At 38.5% G+C, this 20,337-nt stretch overlaps 1 protein-coding gene across 1 annotated transcript in view; it reads right to left on the bottom strand.

Annotated features, from left to right (window-relative positions):
• DCC (DCC netrin 1 receptor) overlaps positions 1 to 20,337 on the bottom strand; it is an 837,937-nt gene that overhangs the window by 165,494 nt on the left and 652,106 nt on the right. The window contains exons 11-12 of the mRNA XM_075586416.1: positions 19,028 to 19,166; positions 15,057 to 15,106 (exon numbers count right to left, since the gene is read on the bottom strand). Coding sequence (XP_075442531.1) covers positions 15,057 to 15,106; positions 19,028 to 19,166 — 189 coding nt within the window. The remainder of the gene's footprint in view (positions 1 to 15,056; positions 15,107 to 19,027; positions 19,167 to 20,337) is intronic.

The raw sequence follows: 20,337 nt of genomic DNA, 5'->3' as shown, positions 1-20,337 counted from the left end.
TAAAGATATTGGGGGGGAGTTAGGGAAGAAATGGCAAGGCTGGTGGAGACTGATTCCTCCATCACAGAGGGAACTCAGGATTCTCAGAGACCTAGGCAGGTTGTGGTGATAGGGGACTCCAATTATTAGGAGGGTAGACAGGGCAATCGGTTGACGTGACTGCATGAACTGAACAGTTTGTTGTCTTTTGGGTGCTTTGGTTTGACACATTGTGGATCTGGTAGAGAGATTGTTGGGCGGGGCTGTGATTGACCCGGTGTCATGGTACAAATTGGCACCAATTACAATGTTAAAGAAAGATGGAAAGTCCTAAAAAATTATTTCAGGGATCTAGACTGAATGCTTAATGCAAGGACCATAAATGTAGTATTTTCAGAAATACTACCAGTGTCATGCACCATCCCAGGGTGACATTGGAGGTTAATGCATGGCTAAGAAAGGGGTGTAGGAAAGGGTGTTTGGCATTTTTAGAGCACTGAGAATCTTTCTTTGAGAGGTTCTATCTTTATAGTAGGGATGGATTCCACCTCAACGAAGAGGGATCTTCTGTGCTATGGGGGATGATGTTAAAAAGGTTGGAGGAGATTTTAAAAACTAAAGGAGAGTGGTGTAACAAGCAAGAGGTAATGGACTAGAAAAAATAGATAGGAACTGGGAAATAGCTATGGGTCATGGAGGTGGAGTTAGGGGAAGTAGGAGCTTGTCAGGCAGGGAGACACCCATATTAAATACAGATAATACTATAAAACTTCTAAAAACGAAATCCAATTGGAGTAGAGAAGATAACAGTAGCATAGTCAGGAAAAAAAACTTAAATGCATGCTTATTAGTGCAAAAAGCCTGAGGGAGCTTGAATTAAAACCTAGAAGGGAGCAGTATGATATCATAGGCATTTCTGAAACACAGTGGTATGAAACTCATGACTGGGCAGTTAATTGAAGGGAATGACGAAAATGTGAGACCTTGTGGATAGAAATTAGCAGTGGAGGTAAAAGTACAAAGAAAATGTTTGTACAGTAGGAATATGCTATAAACCACCAAATATCTGCAAGATTGAGGAAACCAGAATATTTTTTGCAAATGGAGAAGGCATCAAAACTAGGTCATATTTTCATACTGGGTGATTTTAACTATCCTTACATAGACTGGAGCAATGAGTTTAGCATTACAACAAAAAGGGAACAGATTTTTGGGGATGCTAAAAGACAAGTACATGACTAAAATTATTGGAGAGCCAATCAGGAGAGGGTCTATTCAAATCAGTGATCACTTGGGAAACCGTGAACATAACATGGTCTTATTTAAAATAAATGATCAAAATGAATATTACACAGGCTCAACACAGACTTTACGTTTTAGAAAGGCAGCTTTTAATAAACTAAGAAATTTAAATATTTTAATTTGTCTTTCTAAATTGTTAGATAAGTGCACTTATCAGTGTGTACCTTTGGGTAATACATATAAAAGAAACAGGTCTAAACCAATGTGGCTAAATAAATAGCTTGTAGAGGAAATTAAAAAGAAGAGGCAGTCGTATAGAGGCTTAAAAGCACAAGGGACAGAGGCATCATGTCAGAGTTATAAGGAATGTAAAACAGGAGCAATCCAGATTAGCCAAAATTGAAAATGAAAAAAGGATTGCAATGGAAAGTAACATCAATCCTAAACATTTTTTTTTTAATTAGCACAATTTGCGAGATTGAGGCATTTTGGTTATGTCGCCCTGATTTGCAGAACGAAATCGCATTTAAAAAAGCCTTTCTCACACGTTTTTGGTATATGAGAAGGACTTTAGGAAAATGGCAATGTGCATATACGACGAAAAGTGCTCTTTCTGCACGGTTATGCACTGCTCGCAGCTACTAGAATAGGACCCTTATGAGGAATTGTGTGATTTTGCGCGGTTTTTAATGAATAACGAAAGGTTTGAATGAACTTCGTAGGTCGAACATTTGACATGACGAGGTTTGAAGCCCTATCCACTGCTTAATAAAATCACCATGCATGGTATATTCCACTAGAAGTTATTCTAAGACTACTAGATACATTTGAGAAAATATCAAGTTAAATAGACTTGATACATTTTGTAGCCTTTTTTCTTAAATACTAGTACTATATAATAGACTAGGGCAATCTCTCAAAACAGACTTGTTTCATTACAATATAAAAAGCATGCAAAATAACAATGGTTTACGAAGCAGAGGTTAATAGCAATGGCACTGAACAACTTTTTTAATTTGGGTTTTTGTCAATCTCAAAGAGTGTATTTATTTTATTTCTTTTTATGTTTGAGCTTCCAGGTGTTTTTGATAATGACAGACAATGTTTTTTCCGCCACTGACATTTCTGTGAGCGTAGCAGTGCAATGACACCGTTGCGAACGCTTGTAAAATAGCAATGTAGTGTGCCTTCCTTGTTTTTCATGATTTATTTTAGATTCAAAATGATAAGTAATAGTGAGTGATTGATTAGGGTCAAAATAAGTGCCCTTTGTGAAGAAATAATGGGTCAGTCACTTCATCTCAACTTCTTGTTATAAACCTGCAATGCTTCACTGCCTTTCTTATTTATGACAAATGGCATGTGAATCATACTGCTATACTGTATTTTACTTTTTTGCATCAACAACATAGTCATCTTCAATCCCCAAGCACTAAAGTTGATTGACTGCAGCGTTATCGTCATAAACTAGTTTTGATTAGATTTTGGTTATTTTTATTATAACTATAAATAGCCACTAGATAGCCTCTTCACTTTGTATATGTTATTTGCATGGAATGTCTGGTATTGTCCAAGGAAAAACGATTAAAATAATATTTGATGGGCTGCACATATTTTTTTTACGTTTGTTATTTACTACATGGTTTACCTTTAGTTGTCAAAAGAAGTTAAAAACGCATGTGCCAGAATTGCCAAATATAAAGCCTTAGTCATCCATAACAAGTCAAGCTGCAGAATTGTTATTGCATCTTAAAAATCCCACACATTGAGTAAATTGGTTTACAAGGAAGATACTAACAAATAGACATTTTATTGTATTATCTGACTATCCTTCTTAATGTTAGCTTGCGTGTCTGATCCTTCACTCTATAAATCATCTATAAAACCCTAGTCATCTTTATAGCTTAAAAGTGTATCCCTTGCTTCAAATCAGCCCATTCCTCTTGCAGAAATAACCTAACATCCCAAGAAGCGGCAGAGTCTGCGGGGGAAGATTTTGAAGCTTGTATGTTCACTTTAGCCAGCTGCAAGTTGGATATTTGTTTTGTGTGGGATAGGAAAAATGTAACCACATGCATTCACTTCTGTTTTGCAAAAATAAAATATCAAACAACCCACTCAACAGCCTCAATAATAAACCTCATAAATAAAATAGTGTCATTGAAAAGGGTCGAATTGTTATCACTAACCAAAGAAAAAAAGATATAAAATACGCACAAAACAAGTGATTCTGAGCACCTCGTTCGATGATGGAGAGCAAAGACAAGCCTATAATTAATAACTGATTGCATAGTGTTTGTTTGATGCATTTGTGCATAGTCCGTTGATGTACAGAGCTTGTCGCAGAACTGGAGATGGGTGAAATATTTGCTGAAATTCAAATCAGCCACAAATTTGCAAATTCTTTTCAGCCACAGATTTCCAGTGATCAATGTCAAAAGGGCAGGTTATTTTTATTCTGTAACTAAAACCTGCTGACGGGTTTGGATTTTTAAAAATATGTTTGCAGATGTGACCAACCAACATATTTTTTTAAATTTAGTCCCAAGCACAATATGTATCCCCTCAAATCTCCATTCAAATAACATATGGAGAGACACCTGTGCTGAGAAAGGAATACACTTTAGATACCTTGGAGAGATGCTGAGATATGCAAAGTATATTTAAACAACTCACACTCCACACTTCCTAAAAAGATTTCTATAAGAACTATATTGACAAGTCTGAGGTGCACTGGGAGGATAGAAGTGCTGGTGCCAGGCCCAATAGGATCAGACCTCAGTTGTTCTGGGCAGCAGCTCCAGCACTATGAGCAAGACCAGCTGCTGGATAGCTCCACTGTCACAGCATACTTTTGAGCTGCTCACTGCTCACACCTGGAGCCCCCTTTGCCTGGCTTCCTTTAAAAGCAGACGCGTCCACTTCCTATTTGCCAGTTCAATGTTCCTTGTGCACAAAAATAAGTGCCCCTGAGGTACCTGTGTGAGATAACGATTTACTTTTTTTGGCACCACAACCCAAACTGAGGGGAAACGTGGCACTGGGGGAGGTTACAGCCATGACGGCACTGGGGGGGGGGAGGGGGAGGCAGTCACGGAACCGTGTGCCCAAAAGAGTAAGGAAGACTACATCAGTGTGGATTAGCTACAGGTGTGAGCAGTAATGCTCAAAAGTATGCTGTGACATTGGTGCTACCAAGGAGCTAGTTTAGCTCACCCTGATATTATCCAGCAACAATACGGCTACAAGAACATTGAACTATCTATACCGTTCAAACCTTTCCGAATCAAAGTATATGCATTATGTACCATAATACAAGGCACATGATTAATCACACAAGTGTCTGTAAGCTCTACAACAATGCATTTGGGAAAAGGGTGAAGGAGCGGCACAGTGAGTAAAGACACTGACTCTGAAAAACAATGATACAGAGTTTGAAGCAGGGGACCCTGGTGTCAAATCCTGGTGACCTTGGGTTAGCTAACACAGATGTGGGCCAAATGCAGATCCCATTAGCTAGAACTAGTACCGTCTCTATCATGACCTGGTGAGGGATCCCTGCATGACTTCACTCAGCGCTTCAGATACTCTATCTGGAATGTGTTCCGGGATATGGGGGTTAATGACCTACTGCCTTTGGTTAACTGTGGCCTCTGATGATCACTGCTGCTTCTCACAAGGGAACTGACACAGTGGGGCACATCTTTAACCTCTTCGTACCTACATGCAGCAGAGATAGATGCCCACTTGCTAGTAGGTAATAGGCATCACATCAGCAGCAACACTACGGCTGCAGTGTCATTTTCCCCACTCTGTACCCGTCTCTCACATATACATAGGAGTTTCTTGGGCAAATAACCTTAACCCATTTTCTCCTGAGGGGGTAGTAGCACATCAGTACTTTACTTTGTGCACCCACCTCACATATGATTTACATGTGATTACTCCAACTATTGTATCTGGAGGTATATACAATACATGATCGAGCAGGTACCAACCCATATCATTATTACCACCAGGTTACAAATGACTATTTAGCCCTTTTGTCTGGATCACTTACACAGTGTCCATACCCAGGAATAGGCTTATAGTTAGCGCTCCATACTTCGCTGTGGTAAACATGCGCTCTTTTTTCAGGTTTTAATTAGGATGTGTTTTTCTTGTGATAATCAATAAAAATTATTTATTTTGAGTCCTATCCCTTACTGAGTGCATCCTTTGGGATTCTGTCCCTTGTTTTCCAGTGTACGCCTTTATCCCTGATAGCACCACTTCCAGTCTCTATGCTCATACTCCATTGGCTGTGCAGGGTCATCCTACCTCTCCCCCTTCCTCCATTTATGACCTTGGGTAAGCCACTTTATAGATTGTAAGCTCTACAGGGCAGGGACCATTGCCTGCAAAAATGATATGCTCTCAATACACTTCCAGTGCTATACAAAAAAAAACATTATTATATTATAAATAAAAAATCCAAATTGAAATTGAAAACAAACTCTTCTATGCATACCTATATTATACCAACTGTTTTCTTACATTTATTCTGAATGAGTGCAAACATGTTGAGAGTGATACATGATGGTATTATTTTAGTAAAGCTAATCATGCGTCTTCTCCAAAACACAATCCAATTGTGAAACAATTATAGACAAAGGAAGCTGAATGGAGCAGTTAAGTGCAATCCTCAAGCTGAAAATAGGCAATGCTAATAAAATATAATGCAGCTGTCTGAGATCAATATTTGCAAAGCACCAAACAAATACATTCTTAAGCAGAGGCCATGCTTTAAATTGTTGTATTTGGCTCTGTAAATATGGTTCAATTGTATGCTGAATTACATCTTAACCCACTTAAAGTTTTCCTTCATAGGCAAAGCTCAATACTACCTTGGCTGTAGGAGCATTTGCTTTTGTTCGAGTGTGAGTCTAATGCACATGAATGTAGGTCACTTATCTAATGCACATGAATGTTAGGTCAATCATCTAATAGGTCAATTAACTATACTTTAATCTGCAAAATTGATACCTAAATGTTTCTTATTCAGTGTAAACTGTAGATGTACTGTACTGTAGCCAGAGTTACTGCACACGCTGGTGTGCTATGGTGTGATATTCTGTGTTATTATTGCCATTGAATCCTGTGGAAACTCTGAAATATTCAGCATTATAACACAATAGTCTGCATTGTAGAGATGGGCAAATTAGTAAAAATTCAAGGATTTTGTTTTTTTTAACACAATTCGATCTGTTGCAAGATTGAACAGGTAAAAATTAGGGAGAATACTCCTGAATCCACCATCATTTTCAATTTATTTGGGGATGTCATGAAACAGAGAGTCGAGTACCAAGTGCTATATATATATATATATATAGCCTGTATATATATATCCACTCAAAGCCACCTTCAATTAACTTGTGGTGAGACACCTGCACATAAAAAGCAGCACACCTGGGAGGCATGCTAATAGGATATGCAAAGTATATTTAAATGATTCACACCCCACATCTTCTAAAAGATTTCCACAAATCCTATCTTGACAAGCAGGGTGGCTTGTGAGCAAGGGGATACTGTCAGGCCCAAGCAAACTGGAACCCACAAACTCTGCTACCCCAAGCGGTAGCTGTAGTACTGTGGTGCTAAAGGCTTGAAGCCCTTGGGGCTAGTCATCACCCTTCACCCCCTGATGGGGTGAGGTAGAACAACCTACAAAAGCTCACTATAGAGCAGACTACATCCTGGAATCTCACACACTCAATTTGGGAAATACATATATATATCTGGGGGGGAGGGGTTAGTGACCTTGCCCCAAAACTGGTCTGGTCTGAGGGCGGAACAGGCATCACCCCACGGTACTAACACCTATAACCACCTCCCCAGGCATGACGCTTTCAACGGCCACTATCCTGCCCCTGGCTATGGCTACATTTGGATACAATTAGTAGTGTGCTGCTCATGCTGACTCAGGAGGAAGGATTTAACCCTAACACAGCCTGCACTTACCAGAACTTATGTGCCAGGGCCAGGAAATCCATAGCCAGGGACACTAGGCTACACTTGATTAAATGTGGAAACTGACCAGCGTAGAAAAATAAGATCAATTTATTAAACTACATAAAAAAAGAGAACAGAACAAAAAAAAACCTCCTCCCACACGTTTCACGCCCACTGTGGCGCTTTCTCAATGAGTAGGCAGTTGGCGGAGGAGAATGAGATTTATACCTCCCCCAAAAACAAAATAGACATCTGATGTCAATTAATAATTAAAACATGAAAAACACACAAAAAGCATATGACAAAGACAACTGAGAAAACAAAAAAAGATTTTTTTTGCCCGTTTTTTCTTTTTGTTTTCACAGTTGTCTTTATCAGATGCTTTTTTGGGTGTTTTCTAGTGGTGCTTTCCAGTGAGTAATGTTACTCCACACCGGACATGTTGGAGATGCAGGGTCAGGACTAGAGCTTTAAACGGAGGTACATGGTAGAGTGGGACTCCACTCAATCCACAAAGGTACCCTCTCTACTTACATCTGTTCTTATATACCCTTTATTGCATCTCCTATAACCTACTCCCTGTCTTCCTATCTCCATAACCCATTGGGAGCTCTGCCATTTATGTATTCATTATAAAACATCTATATATATTTTTCTGTTTTCCTAGAGCTGATATCCGTTTTATTCCTTCACTACACTTGATTAAAAATGGAATGGGAAAAAAAAGAGAGAGCGTCTTCCTATAACTAGAGAGGGGCGAATCTGCCCAAATCCGTTTCCCGGATTTTCTCGCATTTCCCACCCACAATCCGTTTCGCGGTGTAAAATCCGCAAACAGATATTGGTCGTTTTAATCTGTGCAGATTCATCAAAAAAAACGCCACTGGATACAATCCGTGGGCTGATTTGTAGAATCCAATCTGTGGATTCCGCAACTCGTTGGCGGATTCATAAACCTCTGCCAACGGATTGGATTCTACAAACCCATCCCCGGGTTGCGGAATCCACGCGTTTGTTGGCAATAATAATAAAAATTACGCAAAACGCGATTCGCCCTTTTTGAGATTGATCCACTGAAATCCGCAGACCAAAAGAACGGGCCGATCCACTGTAGATCCAAATCCGCTATAAAAAATTGCTGATCTCTAGCTGTAACTTCCAGTGGGTTATTTATCAATCGCCAAAATATCTGTTAAAGGCCGTACATTTCATTCTGGTAGTGTCATTAGAACTGTGCTTCTTGGATTACCCGTTAATTATTCCTGTTTGTGTCAGCATGAGATATGGAACATAATTACCATGCGCAAAACGGGATGTGATTTGTGATAATGGAATAGGAAGTAAGAATTTCTACAGTATATCCATGTAATATTTTTTTTTCAGTTTTGTGGTCAGCAATAAAACACAGTCCTGAGTGATCTGCCCCTAAATCTCGTACTAGTGAGAAATGACTTAAAGTGTGTGAGATATCATTGGATGATGTTTCACTGAGTTTTATGGTTTGCCTACCTCTGGATCAAAATACTGTAAATACAAATAAGGATGAGTATCTGTCGTCTAAATTTAGTATTGGTTGAACTTGATGGACATATGTCTTTTTTCAACCTCATCTATTATGAGACTATGTAACTATGTAACTATGTAAGATTGAAAAATAATGCAATTAAAATAAATGTATGCACAATTGTATGCAGATGCTAAAGAGCTAAGGCTTTGGGTGTGCTGCATAAGTGTTCAGTCTCATTCATTTGAATGTGTACTATTTAGTATTTACATTTCTGATCTCTCTGGGCGACCCTCAGGAACACATCAGCATACCAGGAACCTGTTACTTCCTAAACTATGATGTTTATTGAAGATACAACGCATAATTGAAATAGTACATGCAGACTGCTTACTAATACAGTGTTGTTGAATCTGCAGCCATTACAGAACTACACTATGGCACAGTAAGGCCGAGTCCATGGTGCAGGCGCGCGAGACGGAGCGCATGGCCTCGCACGCAGGTGAGCCGAGTGCTCTGTGAACTACAGATCCTCGCGACGGAGAGGCGTGTCAAAGGCATGGCCGATGATGTCACGGAGCTGGTTCGCCCTCCTTGGGCGAACCTCTCATGTGACAAAATCAAACGATTTTATTGCGCGAAAAATCGGCCACGCCGTTGTCTCAGCGCACACGTGCTCTATGACCCTCCTCATTGAGGCACACCCATATGTTCGCCGCTAACCATGGATGCGGCCTTAGAAACATGAGCCTCCCCCCCTGTGTCTAGCTTTAAAGACACAGTTACAAATACTACATCTCCCTTCTTAAAGAAAGGTTCTCTCATAACTTTCATACAAAAGATTTCAACTCAATACAAAGTCCCGATACAGACTTGGAGCCTTTAATACTCATCCACTTTCTGTAACCTTTTCTTGTTGGGGCTCACTAGTGCTTTTGTTAGTGGTTTAATTCTGTTCTTCTAGCTCAACCTGCTGTGGATGAAAATCCATTTCCTGTACTTAAACATCAGTTATATTGTTGCGCTGAATGTCTTCAGATAATGAAGACTCACTGCCTTGCTGTATCAGTGATCTATCTGGTCTCGTGTCTTCTGTTCCTTCTGTAGCAATCTCTGTCAGGTGTCACCACACTATATGATCTTCGGTGATCTCTGACCTTTAGGACAATTGCTGGTTGCAATCCCTTTGTGTGTTTCCATATGTACTCTCTCTCTTTCCTCAACAGATTTTAGATGCTTGGCTCTTCAATCATAACCTGTATGTTGCTTTGTCTGTGCTCTCCCTGTGAGCATGGACATATTTTGGGAACCTTGGGTTACAAAACAGCTGCTGATGCTGGTACTGTAAGTTGGACCTTGACACACAACCCATTAATAGTTGTGCTGGACTATGTTTTAGACCTGCTATCTGACCAATTCTCAAACTGAGCAGCACCAAATGAGGATCAGACACCAGTTGTTTTGCTTTGATAAAATCCCCTTTACCATTTGAAATGTCCTTTTAGCCAGTCCATTTGACTTAGGAAACCCTGGGCTTGAAAAGGTAAGCTTGAAATCCCCATTTCTTGGCAAAAGTAACCATGCACGACTAGCAAATGTTATGTTGTAAGAGACTCTTTCTCATGTTATGCCATGTCTCCCAAATAAAGCCTTTAGTCTTGCTTTGACTGACTGTGCTTTTTTTTATCCTGTAGACTGAGCACTTTGAGATATTTTGAATAACAGTCTACTCTCAAATTCTACTCTAGTATAGAGTTCACTGGTTCTTTTAAGCCACAGAAATGTAGAACTGGTACACCTGATATTGCATTATTTAACTGCTGACAGATTCGCAGAGGCTCCGGGTGCCACTGCCAGTCCATAGCTTTGAAAAGCAAATTTCTAAGAGGTGCAGTTATATTTGCTTCATCCCGAATGTACTGGGCTAGATATCTTGTTATACCTTACAATCTTTGCACTCCTTTCTTGTCAGTATATGAGGTGGCATATCAGTGATGGCTTTCACCTTGCCATTATCAGGCATTACACCATCTGTTGAAATGATATGCCCTTGTAGTGCACCTTACTGATTTGGTATTGAAGTTTCTTCTTGTTAAATTCCCAATGCACCTTGCGTGCCCAGCCCGTTGTTCTTTTAAGTACTGTACAACCTCATGCTCCTCTTTTGTGTTGCTTGCTATAATCATGTCGTCAGCTATTATATGACCACTGTCAATGTCTCCAAAAGGTTCCAAGTTTTTCTACTGAAAGAATTCACTTTCCGACTTTATGTTAAATGGAAGCCGGTTAAATTTGTATCTGCCCCAGGGTGTGTTAAAGGTACGAAGGTCAGCGGATTCACTGTAAAGTTTTATTTGCCAATAACCATCTTTCTCATCTAGGATTGTGAACAGTTGTTTCCTTGCTAGGTTGGTTTGGATATCTTCAGATTTTGGAATTGAAAAATGATGTCTTTGCTCCTTTCTATGGTGGTACCAGCCAGTCTGAATTCCTCATCATTTCCTTCGCTGTGCAAATTTCAATGGCATTTTCTAGTTAGATCTCTAGCTTCCAGCTGTTTCTCTTTCAGACGAATATCTACTATACTGAAAACAATCCTGTCTCTCAGGCACTCTCCCTGATCGTTGAACTCACAGTGAGCTGCTCTACGCTGTAATTCAGTGACAAATTTGTCTGTGCCATTACTTTCCTCATACGTGTGCGTCCAAAACCAGTGCTTTTCTAAAACCCCACTTTTTGTTTAGTTCAAAGTAAGCATTAAATGTCTGCCTCACTGTTTGAAGTGTGTGTTGCTTCAGCCGCTGTCTGTGCAATTCTCATTGTATTATATGCCTCCAGTTCCTCATCCCCAATAGGGTGTAATAATACAGCCTTTTTGTTGCCCCAGGCTTTCCATCCAGCTCGGCTGCCGTGAGATATAAATGTAATTTTTATGACCATCTGCAACAATTCTCCGCCAGATTTCTGGTCACACACAGCCTGTGGAGGTCTAAATTGTTCCATGTGGTGTGCAATGTTGGATGCTTATCTGCTGAAGCAGTCAGTAACATGGCGTTATTACTCACAAGTACACAGATTAATGCTGACTTCAGGCTGTCTGTCTTGTCCAGAGGAAGATACTGCTTACTCAGCTCATCTGCTTACAGTATAAGCACATGCTCCTCACTCTGTCCTCTGTGTAGGGACACTTTCTTCTGACACCATGTTGTGAACTATTTAGTATTTAAACTTCTGATCACTCAGGGAGATTCTCAGGAACACGTCTGCATACCAGGAACCTGTTACTTCTTAAACTGTAATGTTTATTGAATATACAACATATCATTTAAATAGTACATGCAGACTGCTTACTAATACTCTGTGGCACAGAAAGAAACATAAGCCCATCCCCCTAGTATCTAACATGTTAGTACTACTTTCAAACCCACAGTTACATATACTGTGCAGTACTACAGAGGTGCTCTCTCTTCTTCAGCATGGGGAAGACTGTTTCATAGCATATTGAGTGTCCTAAATATTTTATCTCTAACATGCTACTGTATATTATAATCGAGTTGAACACCGCTCTTTAGGTCCAACAGAACTGGCTTGTCCTCTCAAACCTGTATGTTCCTTCCCAGATCTGCAGTGCTATGGAATTTGTCAACATTAAAGCTCCAACTCAAAATAAAGTAGCCCTATTTCCCTTGCTCTCGATTATTTCAGGCCCATTAAGATGATAAGAACTTAACACACAGCTTATTTCAGAGGTTCCCAACTCCAGTTCTCAAGACCCCCAACAGGTCAGGCATTAAGGATATCCCTGGTTCAGCACAGGTGGCTCAGTTAAAGACTGAGCCACTGATTGAGCCACCTGTGCTGAAGCCTGTGCTGTTAGGGAGTCTTGAGGACTGGAGTTGAGAACCCCCAGAGTATTGGATAGAGACCCAAGAGTGCAATTGCATGGAGTAACTTATAATTACTGTAGTATAAAGTATGCACAACACTGTGCCTGCAGCATGAATTTCCAGAAAGTGAAAGCTTCTTAATAAAAGGATAATACATCAAAACTCATTGCTATGGATATTGTAGTTTTCCACAGACATACAGATGCAGCCGACATTATTGCAACTCTTGGGGTCCTCCCGCCGGAGAAATGTCACAATAGTCCTACCTCCTTCTTGCACAAGGCGGATTTAAAACAATGGCCGCATCTCCGGCAGCACATAAACATTGGCGACATCTGTATCTTTAAAGCAGCAACACGTGAAATCAGTTCTGCAGTATTAGATAATACTCACTGCATTTTTTTAAACATTATTATTCAACTCTTATTGCCATTTGTAATGAGTTTTAAAGCATCCTTTGATTTCTATAGCAGGTTTTAGCCCACCTCCCCATCAGTGCAAGATATTTGCAACACTTTCTTGTTTGTGATAAGTTGTTGCCAAATTGTCCAGCACTTTGCGCTGCAAACTGTAACAATAGATCATGTTACCTTAGCAATATAAGGATACATTGTATCTGATGAGTGACACTGACTGAAGCCGCCATTATGTTAGGCACACAATCAGGCTTTTGACAGATTTATAACAGGAGCAGCAAACAATTACCAACTTAAGTAAGAATGTAGAATTATACATTGTCACATGCTTTATATATACAAATAAGAAAGAAAAAAAGGGGGAATGTAGCATTGCTGCTTTCATGCAAACAATGCTCAGAAGCACTATAATACCAGGAAGCTTGTGAACACAAGGTAATTCAACACTTTGCAATATCCCACCAGACAAATATAGAAGTATGCCTCCTGTCACATTAATAATAGACTTTATAGCTGATCTCCACAAAAAGATATCAATCCTGCTAAGTCTTTTCACCTACTTTATTGCAGACTGGGAGCTTGAGGTCAAACACTGACATTTATGAGACATATATTAATATATAAACTACAAAACCTTTAAAAACGGACAGCAGGCTTCCTCAAGTTAGTAGCTTCTCCTGTAGTTATCAGGGTGCTTGGCTGTTTGGACTAGGGGTTGAACACACTGTAAATGTCAAAATAAAACTGTGAACCAGCTAAAGTAGTTTAATTTGATCATATTGTTATGGGAAACTGTAGGGATCAGCATGAAATCAATGCACACCATAAAGCTTCTGAAAAAGTATTTTTGTATTTTTACATTTCAGCTAAAAATGTGAGTACAGGCATACCCCGCATTAACGTACGCAATGGGACCGGAGCATGCATGTAAAGCGAAAATGTACTTAAAGTGAAGCACTGCCTTTTTCCCACTTATCGATGCATGTACTGTACTGCAATCGTCATATACGTGCATAACTGATGTAAATAACACATTTGTAACAGGCTCTATAGTCTTCCCGCTTGCGCACAGCATCGGTACAGGTAGGGAGCCGGTATTGCTGTTAAGGACGTGCTGACAGGCGCATGCGTGAGCTGCCGTTTGCCTATTGGGTGATATGTCCTTACTCGCGAGTGTACTTAAAGTGAGTGTCCTTAAACCGGGGTATGCATGTAATGTTTTTGTGGTTTTTTTTTAATTTTATTTGAAAAGAAATAGTGTGCTTGCTCAATAAATCTAAAAAAAACAAATCTTTATTATTGGATCCCTATGATACTGGAAATATAAAAATGCGATATTCACTAGGCTAGGGTATATAGAATGGGATTCTCAACCAGTTTAGTACTAAACTTTGTGATGTAATGTTTTGTGTACGCCTTAGGCTATTAAAATGAGATTTTCTCTTCTATTTTCATCTTTTCATCTCCTCACAGGTAAAAGAGATGGAGAAGGCAGAGAGACTTTTAAAGCTCTGAACAAATGCACTGTAATTACTGTAGGGCAATAAGCAGCACTATGATATAGCACTAGACATTTGAAGAATGCATCTTTAACCATCAATGTATAAAAGCCCATTGACACAATTTGTCTCCACTTGTCTTAGCATATCACAAGAGTTTAGGAGACATAAATTAGGCATGTATCATGCATATTATTACTTTTTTTAGTAAATGCTGTGCTGTCATCATCAATCTACTTTTTTGTGCATCAACAATATCCTCATGTTCCAAGCTGGTGTAGAACAAATATGCCTGAAAAATATACACCAGCTCTATAGGACGATGAAACAGTGAATTACTTTTCTTTCAGGTGCTAAAGATCTCAAATGGTTTTAAACTGACACACTGCATGGTTTTAATAAAATCAGACTGAAGCACATTCCCTCTTGAAGGTTTTCATTGATCAATGGTTATAAAATAATCAGCACCACTGTGATGGACAGCGATTTCAAAACTTGCAGCCACACACTGTCATCCAGTAGAAAGGAATTCACTTACTCTTGAGTTCACTACTTCCAAAGACGCATTCTGGGGCATAGCACTTGGTACTGAAAGAAGAAATAAGAAAGTGTAAGCAATTTCTTAGGACATTATATGCTATATCTTTTTCATTTCACCAGTAATCACTGTATGTAATCACTGCTGGAGATATCGCAATAATACTTTCCTGTTAGTAACATTATTATGTCTGTAGAAAGGTGAATATACCATTTTTGACATGAATATAGTTTGAAATTAATTTCAGTATTTTCATCTACGTACAGTATGCAGACTATTTAAATATTAAATCAGCCCCCCTAAAACGGTAAATTCCCCAATCGTGTGTATAGATAGAAAGTGCATTTAATATGTTTACTTTAGGATGTCTGCAAAATGTGAAGATTTAGTAGAAAAACTTATTTTGAGTAGCCGGAGAGGATTATTGTATTTCTGACTCTTATAATATTTTATTTGAAAATATTATTCTTTAAACCACAAATTCTGCCATTTTTTCTACTAAGATCTAAACACACTAAGAACATAGAGATGTAACAAAACATATCTAACAGAAATATTACATTTAAAATGCAAATAAAGTAGGTGAACTCATCTTAAAGTTAATATGTTAACAAAGTGTTTCTCACCAAATGAAAATATTGCAGCGTGCTGAAGTTTACAGAAGTATAAACACCTTGGTCAAGATTAACAAGCATTGAGATACAGTTAAGTACTGTTGTGTTTCCATTGTAGGAAGACCAAGAGTTCTATGTATCAAAGTTTCCCTGCTGCAAAGGGAAGTTTATCCAAGGAGATGTCCTATTGCTTTTAAAGGAATTGATGGAGTTTTGGGACATGGAGACATTAACAAGAAGACTATACTTGTAAATAACTCCATACTCAGAAATACCTACAGTACTTTAATATTTAAAAACACTATATAGAATATTTCAGTAAATGAAGATGTACTGTAATTCAAGCCAAATACAGTATTTGGTATTCAAAATATCGAAGTGTACAATAGTAGCTTAGTGCATTATTATTTGATACTTTTAACACTATGAGGTCACTTCAGTTATATGTAATTTTAGACTGTTTGATATTTTTGATATTCCTTGGTCTGACTTGCGCATACAATATGTTGGTTCCATGCCATATGCTGTGAGTTTGCTTCCCATCGTTGGGGAAGGATTCAACTCCATTACGATGAATGAGATTAAATCTAAGATCCTAAGTCTAGAACTCAAACATTTGTATCTGGTCAAAAGGATTTACATTAGTCTAACTAAACTACATGCAGTATTGAAGAATGTTGATATCTGAACAACTAAATGTTTGTACCTGGTTTTACATGTTACATAGATATTTATAGTTACATCACAGCTCAGTGTTAGACTTTATATGATCAGAAACTCACAGGCAAACCAAGCGGAACACAGAAACACAGTTTTGGCTTCAGTATGCCACATAGAGCGCCACTAAATTCACAGCCCACTGACTTCTGCATGTATTAGAGCTGTGTAAATATCTTCAAAATTGGTTCATGAAATGCTTCAATATTTTTTTTTTCAATTTCATATTTTCGCAAAATCTTTGTCAAAGTAAACCTTGCTCAACATGTTGCCATTTCAATTCTCAAATATCCTCAGCATTTCACCTGAATGTTGCCACTTTTCTCCAGAATTTTGCAAAAATGGCAGTACATAAAGGGTCACGTGACCGTGACTTTTAATGCTCGATTCATTCTTGATTAATTCTTGATTGCAAAAGTGCCATTCTCGCAAATTTCCGAGTGAAAAAAAGGCACAGTTTGCCTGACTCCCAAACTTTTGTGAACAACGGGCCCATCTCGACTATGTATGTTTATCAAGATATAAAGAAATTGCCAAGCCTGTAATTAAACTTAGTTCCATGTACAATTCTTTTATGAAAACCCAGAAAGCGATAATAATATATGCTTTTCATGCTGACACATGTCATTTAGTGCAAATAAAAGAAACAACAGGTCTCAAAATATACCCAGGATAATGAAACAGCTTCTTTAAGAAACATCAATCAAATTAATCAATTGGTCTTTTGCACTAGACAGCCATGTCAGTGTACATAAAGGGCTGTAGTAGTTGTACAATTGTTGTGTAGGAATAATAATGAATCATATAAAAGAAAAGGAAGGGACCTGAAATAAAGACTTCTACACTGTTTGAAAAGCTATTGCTTTCTCACTTATGAAATGACATGAATGCCCTTATTTTTAATAGCTTTGGCAATACTACTTGTTGGTAAATCAATGAAAACACGGACAGACGTCAGTGTATTTGGGGAGTCAAGTAACATGTAACACTGAAGAATTCTTTTATGCAGAATTAGGACTAGAAATGTCATAGACCACACACATTGTTGCTACTTTCCAGACATGTACAATGACAATTTGTGTACATTGTTTTGAACAACAGTATTTTACATGGAGAAGAGTAGATTTGTTGCAGTCCATTGTGACTATGTATACATGTTTAACATTTTTCCACAAATTCGATTCCTGGCTAGACAGAGACAGACAGAGACAGACAGAGACAGACAGAGACAGACAGAGTCAGACAGAGACAGACAGAGACAGACAGAGTCAGACAGAGACAGACGGAGATAGAAGAGACAGACAGAGACAGACAGGGAGACAGCCAGAGAGAGACAGACAGAGAGCTCATAACTGTGAACATATCTGAAATAACTGGGACCTTTGCTAATTTTAATAATTTGAATATACTTTGCATGTACAAATTGCTTTATTTTGTTGTACAGAAGTGTTTTGAGGGGTATATAAGTCAATGGGTATAAAATTAGTCTCTCTCCTCTCTATAAAAGCCCTATTTCAGATTGTGGAATATTTTCTTACAAATACTTGACGAATCACTTCTCACAATCTCATGCACATCTTTTCTCATCAGTCTCACCATCATGTACACTAGCATTGCACATACTATATAATGTATACATAGTTTTATAACGTAAATTGTATTGTACAATTAAATTAAACTTGATGGGGTTCTTTTGTTTGTTACTTAACAAGTACAAATGAAAACGATCATTTAAACTATTACATCAATATGCTTCAATGTGGTTATTGTCTTTTATGTATCAATAGAAATCTTACATGTACATGGTATTTTACATTCATCCAATATTAGAGCATCAGCATAACCTACAGTATATCATAGAGCAAATATAATATCCTGTTGGACTATCACAAGTATTCCTTTACTGAAGTGAGAAATCAATAATTAGCTTCTTATTTTACCTTAAATGTTTCAGTTCACCGAGTTACGCTTGCCTGGGGTTCATAAAGGGTTTTATACAGTGAAAACCTTGTTTTCACACTCATTATATCATGTGTTAATTAAATGATTCTAAAAATATATGTCTTTATGAATGTATTAAAGTAGGACCCATACATGTCAACCTGTATCCAGGGAATATGTGCAACAGTCACAGGCCCCCTTTTCTGCAAAGTAATAGAAGGTGCGGTAGAGACACATCATACCGGCCACATAAATACATTTGTCTCTAAAAGCACCATATACTTAAACTTCTTAACTGTGTAATATATATTAATATAAAGGCCAATATAATGTATAAATCACCATACAATATTGTATTTGGCTAGACATCTTGGAGTGAATTGTTAGTACAGTAACAGTTATTTGGGGGGGGGGGGAGTATTCATTGTAACATATCGGACCGCACACAGTGTTAATCCCCGCTGCCGGGGGATACCATGGCTATGCCTCAGTGGCTTTGCCAGCACTGTGTAAAGTAAGTCTGGCTACATTTGTATTTCAATGTTGTCCATTTTACGAATCTAGTGGTGGATTCAGGATCCTGTCATCTGAAAAGCTAGTTTTATTTGTTGAATGGCACGAGACAATTTCTTCCCTAACAAAGTTATCCTGAAGTAATTTCTTTCCAGTCAGAATTGAATATACACATTGTTGACTTACCATCAGAAAGGGTAACAACCGTAAGTTCTTCATTGGTGACTCCAGGGCCATAACGATTGTAAGCTAAGACTCTTATAATGTATTCCGTAAACTTTCGTAACCCTTCCAGCTTGTAATACAGTCCATCAACTTCAATATTCTGTGCAAAGACAAATCATCACCAAATGTTACATAATAATGTTATAGAAGTATTTCTTCTTCGTTTTACCTTCAGCGCATTGATTATGCTGAAGTATGCAGCGTTGGCTACTGTTGCCATTTATAGTGTTAGCGCATAATTACTGTAAGTTGCTTGTATCAACCAAAATATATATTTCAGTTGTTGTGGCATAACCTCAGGACTCTCTGCTTATCTATATAAAAATACAAATAATGGGAATCCGACTTACAAAAGACACAAGAGGACGAAGAATGGACAGACATATTCTCGGCAGCGGCTAGAAGTTCCATATGCACAACATTAAAGGAGAACTCATATAAGGTATTAATGAGGTGGTATCTCACCCCAGTAAAACTATCTAAATTTATCCCCGGATACTCCCTGTTGTGCCCAAAGCACTGAATAAACCAATACAAGGGATGTCCAGAGCGGGCAATAAATTGATTATGCACTTTGCAACTGCCATGAGGTGCGAGACCGCATCATTGTGGAACCAGAGCACAATTCCATCCATTGAAAAAATTCGGAACAGAATTTGGTTTGTATGCCAGATGGAAAAGTTGACAAGTTTGGTCAACGACCCTGGCCCAAATTTCCAAAAGGTCTGGCTATCGTGGTTTGGGCAGACAGATATTCAGGGGGTGAGCAATGCCACGATATGGCTATGATAAGGTTAGGTGAGTTCTCCTATAATTAAACGCAAACAGAAGAGGATTTAACTAAAAATAGACTAGGCCCCCATCACAGAAGGGGTCTAGGACCTCCGTGGTAAAGGAAGTCAAATTTTAAAGGATATCAGGTCAACGACACCGAAAAATGATGGAAACCCTGCCTCCCGCTCCCCCTCCCCCCCCCCTCTACCTCTCCTCACCCTGTGATTTTGGAATCTATTAAGGTTATTTAGAAAGTTATTTGGACTCGATAATTGCTACAAATCTGGGGAGGCTGATAACTATGTAATTATGTAATTACATAAGAGATGCTTTGGGTCATGTGTGGAATTATTAAATACAATACGAAATACGGTAGTACTGTAAGTACAATACTGCCATACTACAGCATACAGTACTGTGTATCTTTAAGGTGGTGAAACGTCCATCGTCAGCATGAACTTCTGTTTTAGAAACAGTTCATTTTCACTGATCTCTTT

The sequence above is a fragment of the Ascaphus truei genome, chromosome 1 (assembly GCF_040206685.1).
Source record: "Ascaphus truei isolate aAscTru1 chromosome 1, aAscTru1.hap1, whole genome shotgun sequence".
Classification (NCBI taxonomy): domain Eukaryota; kingdom Metazoa; phylum Chordata; class Amphibia; order Anura; family Ascaphidae; genus Ascaphus; species Ascaphus truei.
Note: the sequence above shows the minus strand (reverse complement) of the source record. Positions and strands in the feature narration are given on the sequence as shown.